This window comes from Girardinichthys multiradiatus, chromosome 23, assembly GCF_021462225.1.
Source record: "Girardinichthys multiradiatus isolate DD_20200921_A chromosome 23, DD_fGirMul_XY1, whole genome shotgun sequence".
Lineage (NCBI taxonomy): Eukaryota > Metazoa > Chordata > Actinopteri > Cyprinodontiformes > Goodeidae > Girardinichthys > Girardinichthys multiradiatus.
The window spans coordinates 36,264,713-36,284,003 of record NC_061815.1 but is presented as its reverse complement, the minus strand read 5'-3'; the positions used below and the strand labels follow the sequence as shown (position 1 = coordinate 36,284,003).

Here is a 19,291-nt window from a genome sequence, read left to right as displayed (position 1 = left end):
CGAGCTCCGTCTGTGCAGGATTACCAACACGTACGAAGAGGAAAATGAAAACCATCCAAAGTGAGAAGGACAAGAAATACAACTCACAAGCAGGCACGAGAAGATGTGAGGTTTTCACAGTATAACCTTCAGTTACAAATACCACATTTCACTGGATGAACACAAACAAATGACAGAAAAAGGCTCATAATATTATCTTTATGATGTGCTTTTATTGAAAACAGAAAAGCAACAATTATCTATTCTGCTATATATAGCATACCATAATGCTTGGTACGGCATTAGGATGTTATCTTTAACCATTTTTTGTTTTTTTTGATTATTCATGCAAATACTTGAGCAGTAATATAGAATAAACATACACTGCTGGATTTAGAGGTATTTTTAAGCACTTAGGTCACAGAATATTATAGATTTGTACCATTCTGCGTTTTATAGCAGGAACTACTCAGGCTATCTGCTCTGGTACCCAACCTGCAATCATTTCTTTAACAGACCCCCTACTGCTTTTCAACTGTAGTTTTAAAACAATGTTACCTTAATAAGAGCAATAAGTGGTTTCCACCTCATGAGTGATGTTTTTTACAAAAAGAAATATTCCCAAAGAGCCAAATTTTACTCTTTACAAACAAGAAAATAATGTCATAGATTTCTTTGCACTAGAAGAGATGGCAGCGCACAGCAACATGTGTTTATGAGTTGAAGGGGTTGTTGGGCCCCCATCCAGCCGGACAAAAAACTCACTCCGGCACCTCCAGCAATTCATTATCTCATTAAAGGATTTCCAGGTACAACTCTGATAGCTATAACCAGCCCACATCAAGTCTTTCAGATGAGAATCCAAAAGTATGTGATTAATCAAGGTTCATAAGTAGCAAAATTACCTACAAATACAGCCTAATTAAGCACATAATTAATTGAAATGACAGATGCGGAATAAAAGAGGTCGTACCTTTACATTCTGACTTGGGGTACTTTGGGTTCATCGCTGCTCTTCACAGAGAAATGAGAACTATATTTCTAAATACTTAGATAGATTGGTATAAGGGCTAATTATTGGTGTATTAAAAGAAATGGAAAATTATTGCCATTAGACTTATCAAGACTTTACTTTTATGAGCTTATTTAAGGCAGTAATTACACGACAGGACAGAAAACGGCCATATAAATTAACATAGGAAAAAATGAAAGCTGTGGGACATCTGAGTTAAATTTACCATGACTATAAACAGAGGAAGATGGAGAACAGAGAGCCAGAATAAAGCAGAGTAACCGGGTTAACGCCAGAGTTTAAAAACATCATCCGCCTAATTAGATCCTGGGAGTCCAGAGAAAATGTCCCTTAAAAAAACAAAGAGAGCTACTTATGGAGCTGTGGCGATTCCGAAATAAATGACACGGAAATCCCTTAACAAAACCCAACAACTTACATTTATGAAGCAAAGAACTCCCTGCAAGATGGGCCTGTCTACTTTCATGTGGCTAACCGAGGTCGATCATGATGCACTAAATGCAGGCTCTCAGAATCAGGATCCCCACGGGAGGAGAAACCATGCAACATCTTACAGCAGAGATCAGGCGTCATTTCTTAAAACTTCAATTCAAAACCAGCATCTGGAGGCGGACCAGTGGAAATTATAGAGGATATATTATCATGATCATCTACCATCATAAATCAGATCATTCCACATCAAAAAGCCCAAAGAGAAGAAAAATAACAGCGCAGCCACGCTGAGACTGAGAGGCTGCCCTGGTCTTTGCATTGCGGTCTCAACAGCTGGTAAATGTGAATCCTCCAGCTCGCCGTTATAACTTACAGCAAAGGCGCACATAAATGTCCCGAAACGCTGAGGCAGGAGGCGTGCAGAGACACACGCTGTGTGATTATAACACATCCCGTTATCAACACAACCCCAGAAGACACAACGAAAACAGCAAGCGAGTGGATTGAAAACTTGGGGAAAAAATGTACCCGTGTACTGCAAGAGAAACATCTTCCACGGAAGGCGAGGTGCGAGTCCTTGTCGGTCCTGTAGCTGTAGGACGAAGTGGAGGAGGTACCAAAAAAAAAAAATCCTTGAATGGAGCCGGGGCTCGTCTCTCTGTCAGTCCGCTCGGCTCGGCAGACTGGACTGCAATGAGAGCAGCCAGTCGGAGCGGGACCCTTTTTGACTACGGCAGGCGAGCCCGCCCTCTCGACGTGCCCGGTTCGCCGGCTGCAGTTCGCTTAGGTCGCGCGAACGCGAGCAGGCGACACGGTTCCGTGTTCGTTCCGCTGCTAAAAAAACGTGTTGCTTAATCTTTGACAGTCTGTTACAAAAAAGCGAGTTTATGTGTTAGTGAAGGGCAAATAAATTGTTTTCAAGCCAAGCTACCCTACTCCTCCCAGGCAAGCCCAATTCACTCAGCACCGCCGTGGCACGGCTTTCGGACAAATAAGATTTGTGTCTCCAGTATTTGCAGAAAAGGAGATAAATAACTGCCAGTAATTTGTCTAAAACTTCAGGCAGCTCTTCTGTAAAAGGTGTCATTCAATAGTTTGCCAGTTGGAGGAGGAGAAGCATAGAAATCAACATTTCAGTATAATATGCTGAACATGCAGAGTGATAAAAACCATTAATGAACCTTGAGCTACGCACTAATTAGCTGTTTAAATACAATTTACTAAAGACACTGTTTTATCTGAAAGGGCATTAAAATAATAATTCAATTCAAAGAGAGAAGATATAGATTTATCACACAAGGAGTGATAAATTTTAAGCTTTTATTTCTGTCTTTTCTGATAAGTGTGGCTTACAGTTAATGAAGACCCAAAATTCATTTAATCAGAAAATTTAAAATAGATAAAATGTAAACAGGATTTTTAGTACATATGTGTTATGGCCATGTTAAAGCCTACACAATTATGGGGAAGACTACAGACTTGATAGTTGTCCAACAGATGGTCACAGACACTCTTCTTAAGGAGGAAAAACCACAAAAGATCATTAATAAAGAAACTGGTTGGTCACAGAATGCTGTATCCAAGCATATCAATGGAAAGTTGAGAGGAAGGAAAAAGTGTGGTTTAAAAAGCCTATTTCACAAAACATTTCTGTTACAAACCAGCAAAGGTGAATCAAGTGGATACGACAAGATCCCAGACTGCTTTTGAGTTTTCAAAAAAAAAAAAAAAAAGATAAATAAATAAAAGTTGGTACAGCGGGACAACAGAAAGCGTCGCCTTGCATTGATGTAAGCATTATGCATACAGTCTGTGTTGGAAGTCTGAAGTGCATGACTTGTATGGTCTTTGATGAACACTATACATTTTTAGGTGTGCTCAATACATATTAATCACTTAAATGAGTTTTTATAGTTCTCAATTCAGCCAAAAGGTTCTGATTACTATTGGTCTGAGTATTACCAGAAACAGAGAACAATGTAGCATGAAATAAAAAAAAAGCATTCTGCTTGAACTCTATAGATATATATCTTCAATCAAAAAAGAATAATGATCTTTGGTTTATAGTGTTGAAACCAGATATTTGTATACATTCTACAAAAAACAAGCATAACCGTTTTTTAAACAATATTGGAGATTAAACCAGCCTAAACGTTACCTCAGTTAGGATTACCAACATTATTTCTATTCTATTCTTCAAAGTCTGAAGTTTACATACACTGGTTACTATGCTTCCTACATGCTCCAGGAGGAACTATAGAAGTCCAGTTCAAAACTAATGTTATCCATCCTGAGACTAAACTTAAATCTGAAGGTGACAGAGCTACCCCTGTTGCAGGTCCCAGACTCAGGAAAATAGTCTGCCTCTAAATATTAGATCTGGAACACTTTAAATCTCTACTGAAGACCAATTTTTATGGACTGGCTTTTAGCACTTGTTGACTTAAACATTTTTGTTTGTTTACAGCCTTAGTCGTCGCTGTTTTAACTGTTTTATTGTATTGTTTTTATTGCATGATTGTTGTGCATTTTATTTATTTTAGTTGCATTTTAGTTTCTAAAGCAATTTGTGCCACATGAGTTATTGGAAATGTGCTTTATAAATAAACTTGACCTTGACCCTTGAACTATTTGGGAAAGCCCGTATGGCTTCTGATTGGTTAATTCACAACAGATGAATTAAATGTAGGCACACCAGCAAATGTATTTTAAGGCAGCACCTCAAACACTATTTCCTTTAAGGACATCATGGAAAATTGACAAAAAAAACAACCACCAACATAACAGGAAGCGAATCATGTAGCGTCACAAGTCTGGCTCTTCCATGGGTACAATTTTCAGATGCCTAAAGGTGCCACTTTCATCTGTTCAACACAAAAAGTATACTTTCTGATACTGGCATGTGAGTGTCATTACACCAGTGAAACAAGCTCTGTTCTGACATAGACAAAAATTCCACTCTACTGTACTTTCATAATTAGGCACTACCTGCACACAGACACATGCAAAATATCAATGAGAATGTTATCTTGTATATCAGCATGGTGGTCAGCTGGCTGCTTTATCCCTGCTTCCAAAAGTGCTTGTAGAGAAACAATGACCCCTTAATGTGAATAATTTACGAAGTATTTAAAGTTAGATAGTTTTACTATCTAACTGCTTCTAGTTTTTAAGTCATTTTGACAGTTAAACTATATTTTATTTAAGAAAGAAACATTTTTGTCAGTGTACAAGTTTCAAAAAATCAAAAATACTTTCTATTCTTGAGTTATCATTATGGAGAAAAACACCCTTCCATTTTTGTCTGTAAACACACATGTTCAGACTTAAAATGACTTTATGCACCAATAACATGACTCTACATAAACTGAAGTGGACCCAAAGGTAAATTAGCCACATTTGGAAACACAGAGTGATTTTTTAATGCAAACTGCAGAAAATGTGAATCAATGTACACCAACACGAACAGATGGTGGTTGTAATTCTTCAGTTGGCTCCATGAAAACACCGTAGAGGAAGACTGCAATTTAAAATGCATTAAATCTGTAAAGGAGGCAGCAGACCCCTGGTTTCTTCACCTACTTCTTATGTTTTAGCTTGCTTATATTTGAGTGTCCGTCACATCAGGGGTATTAAGTAAGCATTTAAGTTACATGGCTTGTTGTCTTTGTTGTAATTTATTCAATTTATTTAAGATTTCACTAAACTTTTTAGCAGATTGTTTTTATTGATGCAACTTTTAAAGATAGCCTCTGACTAAAATGAGGTGCATGTTGTACTTGTTTTATAATTTGTTTTCTTTTATTTTGATTAAAAATGTCCCTGAAAACATTCCAAAATAAGCTTACCTAGTATTCAGTCAGCTGCAGTGTTTAAGAACCAAAGTGATTACTGGACCGACCATACATCTCTTCTACTAGTTTCTTCAAAGATTGAACAAAAGCCCAAAGGGAGAAGCGTTTCACTGTTGTTTTAAAAGGAAAGCGTTCTATTCAAACTCACAAATATACCAAGAGTGGAACAGTTCACAAATCCAAAAATTGGCTTGCTGCGTGATTAGGGGTAAGGGTTTTGGTTTCGTTCCGTTTTTTATTTTCTATTTTTTGTCAAAACTCCCCCTCCATTAGTAATTCTCAACGACATGTCATGTAAAAATGTTTTTTTTAACCTTGGTCAACGCTGTTTGTCGTGCCTTGCTCCTCACTGGCTGCTGACCTATAGGGATGAACCACTGTGTTAAGCACTGTGAGTGACTCCCAGGAGCTTTTAAGTAAAAATGTCTTTTATGATGGTAAACAAGACCACATAAACATTATTTATTAAATTAATTGTTTATATTAGTTTAAAAAATTGTGCTTCATACATTTAAATCCCAAAAAGTAAAATTTGGTCTTAGTTACTTAACTCCTCATGAATAAAAGTGTAGTATCTTTTTCCATTTCCTTTAACTTTGTCTATCATATATGATTCAGTCCACAAAGGGCACCAACAATCATTCAGATCATGCTAAAAGATACTCTGGCTTTCTCCCTCAGTCCAAAAACATGACTGTTAGGTTATTTGGTCTCTCCAAATTGCCCTTAGGTATAAGTGTGTGCGTGTATGGTTATTTTCTTGTGTGTCTCTGTGTTGATCGACTAGCAACCTGTCCATTCCAAGTACATACAACAACTAATACTGACTTTACATGTCCTGTCAATGAGCTTTCCAAAAAAAAAAATAAATAAACTGTTTCTACTGCTGTTCCAAAATCATTTTAAAGCCAAATGTAAACACTTAGTAAAAGGTAAACAGTGCCAATCACATTTAAATAAATGTAATGTGCTCTTAGTTTTTTAGTTGACTGTGAAGGCCTTATTCTTTTCTCAGAATAAATAATTCAGTCCAATTATGATATTAGTGTAAGTCAACACACTTAGTACACAACTCTGGCTGATTTGGAGAAACAAATGAGGCTTCCTCTTCAGCGGACAGAATTTGTTACAAATCAAAACTGAATATATTAACAGTGCTTTATAAATCAGAAAAATGTCTTTGTTTTTATAGTCAACCTCCTGAGTCAATACCTTGTAGAATGGTGCTTGCTGTGTTACAGTAACAAGTGTGGGATATGTCTCTGCCAGCTTTGTACATCTAGAGACTGACGTTTTGGCCCTTTCTTCTATGCAAAGTAGCTCAATTTCAGTCAGAGTAGAAAGCAAGAATATGTGACCATCAATCTTAAAGTCTTGGGACAGAGTCTCAATTGGATTTAGGCCTGCACTTTGACTGGGTCACTCTAGGATAAACATGCTTTGATCGAAACCATTCCATAAGAGCTCCAGCTGTATGTTTAGGGTCATGGTCCTGCTGGGAGCTGAACCTCCGCCCCAGTCTCGAGTCCTGTGGGGACTGAGTCTAATGGGGTTTCTTCCAGGATTGTCCTTTATTTAGCTCCATCTTCCCATCAACTCTAACCAGCTTCGACATCCCAGGTGAAGAAAATCATCCTCACACCATGATGCTGCCACCACCGTGTTTTACCATGGGGGATGGTGTGTTCAGGGTGAATCATCGTTTTTTACCACCACATAGAGTGTCTTACATGTAGGACAAAAAGTTCAGCTTTGGACTTACCTAAGCAGAGCACCTTGCTTATGTTTGCAGTGTCCCTTAAATGGCTCGTGACGAACCACAAGTGGGATGCTTTTCGGCTTTCTTTCAGAAATACCATTTTATTAGAGTGCACGACTATTAGTTGTCCAGTCAACAGATGTTCCCAGCTGAGCGGTTGATCTCTGTAGTTCCACCAAAGTCACTGTGTACCTCTTGGCTGGTTCTCTTATTTATGCGCTCTTTGCTCAGCCTGTGAGCTTAGGTGGACAGCCATGTCTGGCAAGGTTTGCAGTTATATTCTTATGCTATATTCTTTTTTATAATCAGATGATGGGTTGAACAGTGCTCTGTGAGACTTTCAAAGTTTGGAATGTTATTTTATAACCTAAACCTGATGGCAATTGTTTCCACATGATTCTATTTAGGGGTATCAGAGTAAAGGAGAATAAAAGGACTGCAGGCCACACCAGGTTTCTGTCATAACATTTTTTTAGAAACCATTTATCATTTCCTTCTCACTTTACATGTATGTGCTACTTTGTGTTTGTCTATCACAAAAAAAAAACAAAAAAAAAAAACTAGACCAAAGTGTGGTGGTAAATTGACAAAATTAATATATGGATGGTTTAAGGGGTATTAATACTTCAATGAGTCACTGTAATTCAGCCACTGTTGAAGGACGATTAGGATATACCGCATACTGTTCAAGATTTAGCCTGAATATAAAAAATATTACAATAAAATACCCTGCCGCCTGTCAGCTTCCTATCCTGGAACAATTTAACAAGAATCTGAACTGCAGGCAGCAGATGAATAAAACCAGTAGAGAAGCATCTTCTCCCCTGACTTAATTTGTTATTGTACACACTATTGCTTTAGAAATCTTGCCAACTTTTATTCAAGTCCTAAACTTCAAAATCAAATCTGACAGACTTTCCTGAACACTAACCGAGGCGAAGCTGCAGAGTTTAGAGGCAGGCGACCCAATGGCATAACATATAATATGGAGAATCGGTTACAATCTGGATATTTGGAAACACCTCAGAAAGTTGAAACTGAAATATGGGCACTTGGGTTCCTCAAACATTTGGACTGCATCCTAGCCTCTGAAAGATATTGGATGATTAAACTAACTGCTTTACGAGCTAAAATAGGTCAGGAAAAATAACACACAGAACATGATGTATGGAAACTTTGGACAGAATATACAAGTAGGCATCAGAAGACACAAATACTTTCCTACCAGCCACAGCTTTCAAATGTTTTATTTGGTGTTCAGGGACATAACAAAACGCAAAGCTACTAACTCAAACCTGGCTGTCTTGTTGCTCTTTTTTTAAACCCAAAAAGGCTCGTCATAAAATAAAGTGAATGTTTTCCAGGCGAAATTCAATTACCCCTGTCAGCCAATCATAATGAGTAACAGCCAGTGCAAGCTCTCATTCAATTTTGGTGTCCATGGGGGACAATGTTTGTCTGATGTCTTGAGTTTTTATTTTCACAACAACATTATTTCCGTGGTCAGCTTAGTGTAGCCAAACATTCAAATCAAACGCTAATTTGAGTCCCTGCGCCTCGGAAGATGAAAGCAGCCTTGGTTTGTTGCTATGGTTAGGCACAAGAGTGAGTGTGTTCGTGTGACATCAGAGTTTTGTTGAGTCAAATGAAAGACTAGATATTAAACATCCGATGTGTTTATCATGACTCCAATCAGCCTGGCTGTTATAGCTTCATGTAATAAAGGAGAAACAGAGAAATCCCATTTAAACTAAATCTCCTGTGTAACACATGATTAGTTAACAGGAAGAGCTTATATAATCAATAATTCAATTTTAATTAGTGCATATTAAATGAAAGCTGCAACTTATCAACTAACAATAACAGTAAAAGTTTAACAATGGCTTGGGGAGGCATAGCCTTTCTCTTGTCTTAGCAAGCACGCCTCTTCACTACATATGAAATATTTCTCCCCTGAGATCTTGACATTGTTTGCTGACTTTTTGGAGTTAGTTGCCAAATCCAAAATAAATGTTTTCCCTCTATTAGAGTGCACAACTCTGTATTAGGCATGGACCTTTATGATATGATAGTAAAAATACTGAGCTTTCACTGTTTACACAACAATTACAAACATAAATGCTTTATGATCTAATTGTTTTTGAATATCACAATTGTATATGTTTCAGTTTTGCAGCGGGCTTTTGGACCAACTGAAGGTGATCAACAGCTTTTCTGGTGATACAGGTGAAATGTGTATAACAATACCTATATATGAGAGGAAATACAAGCATGTATAACCATCTAGAGTTCATGTTTTGACATCAATCTTCTTAGTGTGGAAATATTTTTTCAAATGACAAAAATTGTTTTGAATGAGTTGTTTCTAATGACCTTCAACAGACACTGATTGGTTGTAAACAACACTGAAATTCTTTAGGCTTGGCTTCGCAGCATAATTAAAATGACCCATCTGTTCAGAAGATCGGAAGAACCACAGTCTTTCCAAAGTAATATTCAATTTAATTCAATTCAAAAATACTTTTTCATCCCAAAGGGAAATTAAATATATAGACACATGATCACCTAAGATTTTAATTGAAGTGAGTATTCTTCAACCAGTTTATAAATTTGTTGCACTCAGCAGTCGGAAAAACTCACAATTCTTGAAGGAGCAGTACAGCTGAATGCCATCTGCATTAAAGTCTGTTTAATCGGTTGTATGCATAGCAAAAAATGAAGTGGGTCTAAAATAGAGCCTTGAGGTTTTCCACATAGCAGATTAATCAAACCTGTCATGATGTGGTTGATAAGCCTACAAAATCTTCAATATCTAACCCCCTCTGAAACAGTTCCAGGTATCCCCACCAAATTATGAAGCCTTATAATTAAACTGGTGTGATCAACAGCATCCAAAGTCGCTGAAAGGTCACCAGTTTGCAGTCATCAGATCATTGGCCACATTAAGCAAAGTGGTTTCTGTTGAATGCACCGTGCAAAAACCAGATAGGTATTTTTCTTAAAAAGTGTTCCAGAAGAGAAATCAGCTGGTAGACTACAATGTCATATAATGTAATCTATTCTAAATACATTTATTTATTGTTATTTTAATACTGGTACATACGTTTGACCAAAAATCCAGTCTAAATTCCTGTTTCAACTTTAGTAGTACTTTTCAAATGCCTTTTGATCAAAATATTTAAACTTTTTGGTTTTCCTCTCTTCTTTTAATGAAACACAATAACAAGCTAATAATACCTGACTAAGTAGTCGGGCAATCTGGCGGGGTAGCCAACCTGCAGTCAGCTGCTTAAGGCCACATAATGCGTGTTATTTGTAGTTTTAAAACAGTGTTACCTTAATAAGAACAATCATAGATGCTCTTTTAGTTTCCACAACAGGGATGGGAAATTATCATATTGTTAACCATTAACAGGAAAATAAAAGTATTGTAATAGGAACTATATTTTTCATGTTAGCAATAACAATTTGTGTTTTTGGTAATCGGAAATATTTCCAAACAGGCGAAGTTGTCCGTTTTAGTTGGTGGGGGATAAGTTCTAGAGCCTTCTTTCACCCAGCAGGCCGGCAGTGTGCAGCCACAGGTGGCAGAAAGGGAGTGCTGTTATTCTGTGTTATGTACAAAAGGAGAAAACAATTCATTAAAATCCAGTGAAAATGCTTTATAATAGCAAAATCAATTTCAGCTTTGGTGTTTTTCAAGCCAAAGGTTTTTAAAACATTGGCATAGCTGGATACTAATAATGGATCTATGGCAAATTGGTATTTCTTGTCCTCCAAAAAATACGAGATTCAGATAGATACATTTTCCAGAAAGTCCTATTCAGCAGTTTAAAGGGTTGTGTTTTTTTTTTGTTTTTTTTGCTATGGTTCCATTTACAGATCAATAAAAGACTGCTCCTCCTTGAACCGCCACCTTAACGTGGTGGAGGGGTTTGAGTGCTCAAATGATACTATGAGGCTATGTTGTCTGGGGCCTAAATGCCCCTGGTACGGTCTCCCATGGCAAACAGGCTCTAGGTGATGGGTCAGACAAAGAGTGGTTCAAGAATCCCTCATGAAGAACAAAATATCGAGGCACGTGACGTAGCCCGGTACGGCGAAGCCGGGGTCCCACCCTGGAGCCAGGCCCGGGGTCGGGACTCGTCGGAGAGCGCCTGGTGGCCGGGTTGCTCCTCGCGGGACCCGGCCGGGCCAAGCCCGAACGAGAGACGGGAGGCCATCCCCCAGTGGGCCCACCACCTGCAGGGGGAACCGTGAGGGACCGGTGCAAAGAGGATTGGGTGGCGGACAAAGGTGGAGACCTCAGCGGCCCGATCCTCGGATGTTTAGGCTGACTCTAGGAGCCCGTAGCTGCGGCCGTAAGGTCTGCGGTGCCTGTCGCGGCGGCAATCCCAGAACCCGGTGGTGGACACCGGCAGTAAGGGATGCTGTCAAGCTGAAGAAGGAGTCCTATCGGCTGTGGTTGGCTTGTGGGACTCCTGAGGCGGCTGACGGGTACCGTGAGGCCAAGCGTGCTGCGGCCCGGGCTGTGGCGGAGGCAAAAACTCGGGCCTGGGAGGAGTTCGGTGAGGCCATGGAGAAGGACTACCGGTTGGCCTCGAAGCGATTCTGGCAAACCGTCCGGCGCCTCAGGAGGGGGAAGCAGTGCTTCGCCAACACTGTTTATAGTGGGGGCGGGAGACTGCTGACCTCGACTGAGGACATTATCGGACGGTGGAAGGAGTACTTCGAGGATCTCTTCAATCCTGCCATCACGCATTCCGTGGTGGAAACAGAGGCTGGGGACTCGGGGTTGGACTCTTTCATCACCCAGGCTGAAGTCACCGAGGTGGTTAAAAAGCTCCGCGGTGGCAAGGCTTCGGGGGTGGATGAGATCCGCCCTGAGTACCTCAAGTCTCTGGATGTTGTAGGGCTGTCATGGTTGACACGCCTCTTCAAGATTGCGTGGCGGTCAGGGACTGTGCCTCTGGACTGGCAGACTGTGGTGGTGGTCCCCCTTCATAAGAAGGGGGACCGGAGGGTGTGTTCCAACTACAGGGGGATCACACTCCTCAGCCTCCCTGGTAAGGCCTACGCCAGGGTATTGGAGAGGAGAGTCCGACCGATAGTCGAACCTCGGCTTCAGGAGGAGCAGTGTGGTTTTCGTCCCGGCCGTGGAACACTGGACCAGCTCTATACCCTCTACAGGGTGCTCGAGGGTTCATGGGAGTTTGCCCAACCGGTTCACATGTGTTTTATAGACCTGGAGAAGGCATTCGACTGTGTCCCTCGTGATGCCCTGTGGGGGGTGCTCCATGAGTATGGAATCGGGGGCCCTTTATTAGGGGCCATCCGGTCCCTGTACGAGCGGAGCAAGAGTTTGGTCCACATTGCCGGCACTAAGTCGGACCTGTTCCCGGTGCATGTTGGACTCCGGCAGGGCTGCCCTTTGTCACCGGTCCTGTTCATAACTTTTATGGACAGGACTTCTAGATTCAGCCAAGGGCCGGAGGGGGTCTGGTTTGGGGACCAGTGGATTTCGTCTCTTCTTTTTGCGGATGACGTGGTCCTGCTGGCCCCCTCTAGCCAAGACCTACAGCATGCGCTGTGGCGGTTCGCAGCCGAGTGTGAAGCGGCTGGGATGAGGATCAGCTCCTCCAAGTCCGAGGCCATGGTACTCGACCGGAAAAGGGTGGCTTGTCCTCTTCAAGTTGGAGGGGAGTTCGACAGACGGATCGGTGCGGCTGCCACAGCAATGGAGGCGCTGTGCCGGTCCGTTGTGGTGAAGAGAGAGCTGAGCCGAAAAGCAAAGCTCTCAATTTACCGGTCGGTCTACGTTCCTACCCTCACCTATGGCCATGAACTTTGGGTCATGACCGAAAGAACGAGATCCCGGATACAAGCGGCTGAAATGAGCTTCCTCCGTAGGGTGGCCGGGCACTCCCTTAGAGATAGGGTGAGGAGCTCGGCCATCCGGGAGGAGCTCGGAGTAGAGCCGCTGCTCCTCCACATCGAGAGGAGCCAGTTGAGGTGGCTCGGGCATCTATACCGGATGCCTCCTGGACGCCTTCCTCGGGAGGTGTTCCAGGCACGTCCCACCGGGAGGAGGCCCAGAGGATGGCCAAGTACACGCTGGAGGGACTATGTCTCTCGGCTGGCCTGGGAACGCCTTGGGCTCCCCCTGGAGGAACTGGAGGAGGTGTCTGGAGAGAGGGACGTCTGGGCGTCTATGCTGAGTCTGCTGCCCCCGCGACCCGGTCCTGGATAAGCGGAAGACGACGAGTTCAAGTACGAGTAAAAGACTGTTAATAACAAATGTCATTTACTTGGCTGCACAATACGAAGCAAGAGTCAATGCAGAAATCCCACAGGTTACAGCAGACATCTCTATCTAAGATGGTTCTCATAAGTTTTTCTTTGACCTTTCCCTTCCTTATTCCTTCTCTTTCTAATTACAAACTGCCATCTATTCCTTCTGGCTCTCCTCATTTCATATCCCTGCGGCCTGACCGATGGTTAGCAGCTGATGATCTATACAGGAAAGGCTGAGGTGACTCTCCAGGTGTATTTCAAAGTATAATATTGCTGTTTTCCTGTGAGGATAAGTGTAATGAGTTGGCAAAAACGAAGCAACATAAAAAGTTAACTTACTCAAGATGTTTTGAGAGGGAGCCCTTTGCTTGCCTTCAATGTTTGCGATAATAGAGATGGTGGAAACTACTGCAGGTGTCCTGGTGATGGCAGAATCTGTTCCAAGAACAGGATTAGGCTAAATCCGAAAGGAGGCCAGGATTTCCTCTGGAGAATTTCCCCTCAGCATGAATATTGATGGAAATGGGTCTCACAGAGTGCAAAACAACCGTTAACCCCTATGCACTGGTGAAATGCTGTTAGCAGTGCCCCAACAACCCCCGGGCAAGAGAATCAGTCATTTTGAAAACTACTGCCACAATAGTCATCTCAATTAGAGGAAATGAAACATTTGGGTTGTTTGTTTTACAACTTTAACACACTGCAAAACACACTGAAATGCTGTAAAAATCGCTCTTAAAAGAAAAATCAGTTTACAGCAGTAAGTTGACACTAATAAGCTTGTGCTGAAGAGCAACCTTGTTATGATTTCTGGCACTAAAGCAGCCTAAACCCACAACAGGCAAATCAATCATATAGTAAACAACAACTGAGAGCTTAGAGCATCGGTTCTCAAGCTTCATGTTAAAAGGTCCAATTTTGTCTTCCAGATAATGTGAAAGGTCTGGGACAAAAGGGGAAGCGCAAATCCCTTTCATGAAAAGAAGTACCCCTTTATGTCCACAACTGTTTGTTTGGGAATCTAAGCCACTCATTTTTTCTTTTTAGGGAGAAAAGTGGAGCCTAATAAAGTGCCTTTAGAAACAGGAATAAAACAAATAGACTCGAGCTTACTGAAATCCACTCAGAGAATACGTACCTACCTGGTGTAAAAAATGACACGGGGTGCCTTCACCGAGCTGCTTAAACCAGGATCCCTAAAAAAGTTTTAAGTTGCTTTTTCTCAAATTCCATTCTGCCCATTATGAAATTAATCATGTGATTAATGTATAGCATTTCAACTTTTCAACTGAAAAATAACCTATATTTATTGGGAATAATTTGATGTTTTTGTCAAGTTCATAAACATTTCCCTTACAGTTATCTACCAGTATTTTTGTTAGAAAAAACTTGCACACCCATTTCATTTAAAAGTACAAAACAAAAACCAAACAGAACCTAATTTATATTTTACTTTTGACTTCCAGAGTTGGGACTCCCATTGCTCTGGACAGACATTTCTGGTCCAGGGTTAATAGGATCTAAAAGTACTCACAAAGCACACATCTTGCACTGCAAACCATCTTTGCACACATGGAGATCTTTGCTGAGGAGCTAGGCTAATGTTAGCTTGCTTCCTCTTTGTTTTGATATGACTTGTTTAATTCTTTGGTTTCTTTGTGGGTCCAATTAACATGCATGAGCTTTTCTCCTGCTTCATAAATTACGCAGTTTGATTAAATTACATTGTAATGATTACATTGTAATGATTACTGAGTGGTGATAATAGTCTATATGGTGGTTAGATCATCATGGTTCTGGCTCTAATTATCATTGGCCTCCTGCGAGGTAGCAGCAACAGCTCTTCATCTTCTTCATCCTCTGAGGTCTCCATTAGCATCCTCTGCAGGAGCCTTGAGTTATAATCCCTCCCTTATGGTTGTCTGTTGACCATCAGCTGACTGCCCATTTGGAGTTCAGACTTTGATAATTTTGTGGATGTTTGATTTTATCCAAGTTGAACAATTCCTGAATGTATCCTGAAAACATAGCATTCATTTATTTTCATAAGGATTTGTGATCATCCTGGTGTCAAAATTTTACATCTTTTACATCTTATCCCAAAGGTCTAAAGAAATCTTTGTTAACAAAAAATGGGATTTTAAAAAAGAAGCAAACGTAGTCACGGTTCACAATGAATTCTCTTTGAAACAAATTTTTTGCTGTTGGCGTTCCAATAAGCATTGAAGTCTCAAACCATCTCAAATTAAACCCGATAATTGATCAAATGTGCAAATCCAAGTCAATTTAAACTTCTTTTATTTCAAAGCACATCCTACCCTTTACATCTTTCCAGTCAGAAGGCATAATCCACCCCTGATTTAAAAACTCACCAATGCTGCCAACAGACGCGTTAAACTTTTCACATAAAAAGCTTCAATACGTCCTTTGGATGTTGTCGTATTTTATGCAACACATCCTGTAGGGTTTGACAACTTGTGAAACAAGTACTTCAAATTACACGCACATAATCACACAGCGAGCCATTTTATTAGCAGTATTTGATTGCTGGTGGCTTTATTTGTGATGTACTAAAGGATACAAAAACACACAAGACAAAGAAAAAGAGATTCTGAAATTGAACAGAAACTCCAGGTTCCCAAGAAGGAAATAACAGCAATTGTCGATGCTCATGCATTAGGACAATATGATTATTCAGTGCTATAGAAGGCAAGGAAAGATTTATATGCCTAAAAGGCGTTGTTCTATCTTCACATTTAAACCTGACAAATTCAGGTTACACAGCAAGATGACTGGAGCTTTTATGAGTTAACCAAGAATGACAAAGCTTGATTTCATTGGCTCGCATCCTGACTTTTTACACACAGTTCTATTGTGAGAGGCTCCTGAACAGATGAGGCCAGGTAATTAAACTGACTAAAGTCTGACCCACTGGTGCACGGTAGAAACTGAAAGGATGTAACTGAGAGAGCCGAGCGGCCATGATGGAGGGAAGGAGAAAAGCAGAGTATCAGACAGAGCATTCTTCATCACCTGACTGACCTGCATATTGCACTGCATGAGAGTAATGGGGGAGGACACACTCATCAGCCAAAGCATGGCCAAAAAAAATCATCCCCCTCTGCTTCTTTTCTCCAAAGTAGTCTGTCACTTTCTACTTTCACACAACGCCCTGTAGGATCCCATTGTTTTCAAAATTACAATAACAGATAGTTAGTGAAATATAGTAATATCAAGCACAATGAATAGCAGGGTTGTATAAAAGCTAATTATGCATTTAATGAAAATCATCATCTTTTCTCCTGTGTTGAGCACAGTGTGTTAGGTTATGTGCAATGACAGGGAAAAGCCAATATAGTCCTGAATCACATTTACTGCTTATAAGGAGGCATTATAAAGAGACGGTGACTGAGCTCTGAGAGCAATCTATGGTGCTGAGAGTTTGTACACAGCGGTGCTCTGGACCTATTGTGAACATGCTGATACCAAAAAAGTAAGATGCACATTGTTGTTGAGCATTTTGATGTGATATTTGCCTCCTAGCAATTAAGGAACACATTTGTTTAAACTGGATAAAACACATGTGATTGTACATGCATGTTTAAGTTAACATTTTAAAATTCTATGTTTCTTTATTGAGTATGTAGAAAAAAGAAAATTCTGCAAACCTTGAAGCTGTTTCTGTTGTCAGAATGGATTTTTCACTTTTTTATTCTCTTTGGTTAAAACAAAATGTTCTGTGAAAATACCTCCTGCTGCGTTCTTAAGATGTTGTTTCTTATGAAATGCCTCAATTGCTGTTATAGAAGTCAATCACCTTACCTGTATGTGAGCTGAGGCTGGGGCTATTACAGAAGCTTAATGTTTGCCTGCTTTATCCTTTTCCAAAAGCAGTTCTGATGTGTGTTTGGGATGCTTCTCCTGTGAGAACAACCCAACTGCGTTTAACTTTTAACCAACTTTGATTTGAGGTCAAATTGAAGACCTTAGAGGTAGTCGTTCTTTATTCCTTTCACTTGTGCAATGCAGCACTAAAACTACCAGCAGGAAAAATGCCATACCATCATGCTGCCACTACCATGCTCAACAGTTCAAGAGGTTTTCTTAAGTTTGAAACCCCCCATCCTATCTTTCTCAAACATTGATGTCATTATCAGCTTTTCTGACCATGAAGCTTTTCCTCAGAATGTTTTTGGCTTGCCTGTGCGTGTTCTTTGCCGCTTGACGATGGAACATCAGAGTCTCCTCACTACCAAAAAGGATGCTGGTGTTGCAGTTTTTTCCAGTTCATGGTTTGACCCTTGATGATGTTTTTCTTCCAATATATCCCGTTCAATAACTTGAACGAATATATTGAGTGCCAAGAATAAAAACAGATGTAGCAGATTGGGATGTTATAAATGGTTAAAGGGGGGGATTTTTAACCAATTGAGGACCTGTAGGGGATTATTTCACTTGTTTTTGTTTCATTTTAAAAGAAATATCTGACATGTCAACAATCCAATTACTTGAAATTTCAGCATTTAAAAGCTGTGCAGGAGCTCTTTAATAAGGCAAAGTATGCAGAGGTTACAAACCAGCAGGAAAGGCCTCTTACCTGTGACTCGACCTGATCTGTAGTCTTTGTACATTCTACAGATGCAGCGTTGCGCACGGTGATCTCAGCTTTTCTGGTCTTGTAATAAATCTGTTTTGGAAAGTAAAACCAAGCAGAACAAATTCCTGATTAGTCTGTGCTTTCTCTGTTCGCAAAACACAACAGCACAACACCACTTATTCATTCGGCACTAGTTCAAGGACACTGAGTGAGCTGAGCTTTGAGAAGGGACCAGAAAAAAGGAAAGCTTTGTCTTGAACAGAGCGAGAAGACAAACAGAGCAGACTGTAATTCATCCGCTTCTCTAAAAGACACGACCTCCCTGCTTTGCGGAGCTTTAGCTCACTGGAGCCAAAGAGGGCTCCGAGGCTGGGGATGGTCCCACTGACTGCACTATTAACTCTCAGACTGGGAGGATCAGCGAAGAAATACAAAACGCTGCCAGATGAGTGCACAGAAAATGTTGTAATGCATTTCACTCCACCAAGAGACACCCTCCGGGAGCACTGATGACCACAGTAATTGGGTTTCTCCAGCTATGATAATCTGCATCAGTCATGCCTTGCCAACACACTCTAAGACCACTGAGAAGGTCACAGTGGTCCCCAAACCTCAATCCACACAGCTGCCTGCAGCTTCTGAATTCTGAGAGGAAGACATTACTGATCAGTCTCATGAATTTTACTTTCTATTCAAGTCCCTGAATGGTTCGACTTTTTCATCGACTTTTTAATATATTTGCTTGTGACTGAGTTGATTTTGTATTGTGATATATTTTAATAAACACGACTAAAGGCCAGGATGAGAATATGAGACCAAGCAGTGGATAATGTAGGCACCGAGTGGGGGGTATAGAGATGTTTTTATTTAAAGAAATCACTGATAATAGCATAGTTATACCATAATTGTTGTAAGAGAGAGAAAAACAGCAGAGGTCATAAAATGGGTAATAACAACTCTAGGGTTGAAGTTGTTTGGGTTGTCATTATGCCCTTGTTTTGGTAGATAATTACTTATGTTTGCATAAAGGTTGCACCAGCGATAATCAGGGTTTTGTATCTCTCCCACTATTTTATCTGAGCTGGTAGATAGAAAAAAAAAAAGAATTATATATAGGAAACAGGAATATTACGGGCAACAAATTCTTCTGTTTTGAGGTCAGATAAAAAATAAAATAGTTTTGCCACAATAATGTAGATTTGATTAAGAGAAAGGAGAAGAAGCATTCCACCCCAAGAACACCACCCCCTCAGTCAGGCATGGTCGTGGGATCATCATGTTTTGATGATGAAAGTAAATGGCAAGATACTCAACAACAACATCGGGCTGTCTGCAGGGAAAAC

The 19,291-nt window shown here is 40.5% G+C and overlaps 1 protein-coding gene across 13 annotated transcripts in view; it reads right to left on the bottom strand.

Moving 5' to 3' along the window:
• The window catches only part of enox2 (ecto-NOX disulfide-thiol exchanger 2), a 251,385-nt gene that overhangs the window by 174,052 nt on the left and 58,042 nt on the right, over nt 1-19,291 (bottom strand). For 8 of the 13 annotated variants that reach the window (XM_047354595.1, XM_047354597.1, XM_047354593.1 and 5 more), the window contains one exon: nt 17,949-18,038. The exons of 4 other annotated variants lie outside the window; for them this stretch is intronic. In XM_047354595.1, the coding sequence (XP_047210551.1) occupies nt 17,949-17,982 (34 nt within the window). In that variant the 5' untranslated portion in view covers nt 17,983-18,038. Of the gene's footprint in view, nt 1-1,972; nt 2,204-17,948; nt 18,039-19,291 lie in introns of those variants that run through there. One more of the 13 variants, XM_047354599.1, reaches the window with a different exon arrangement.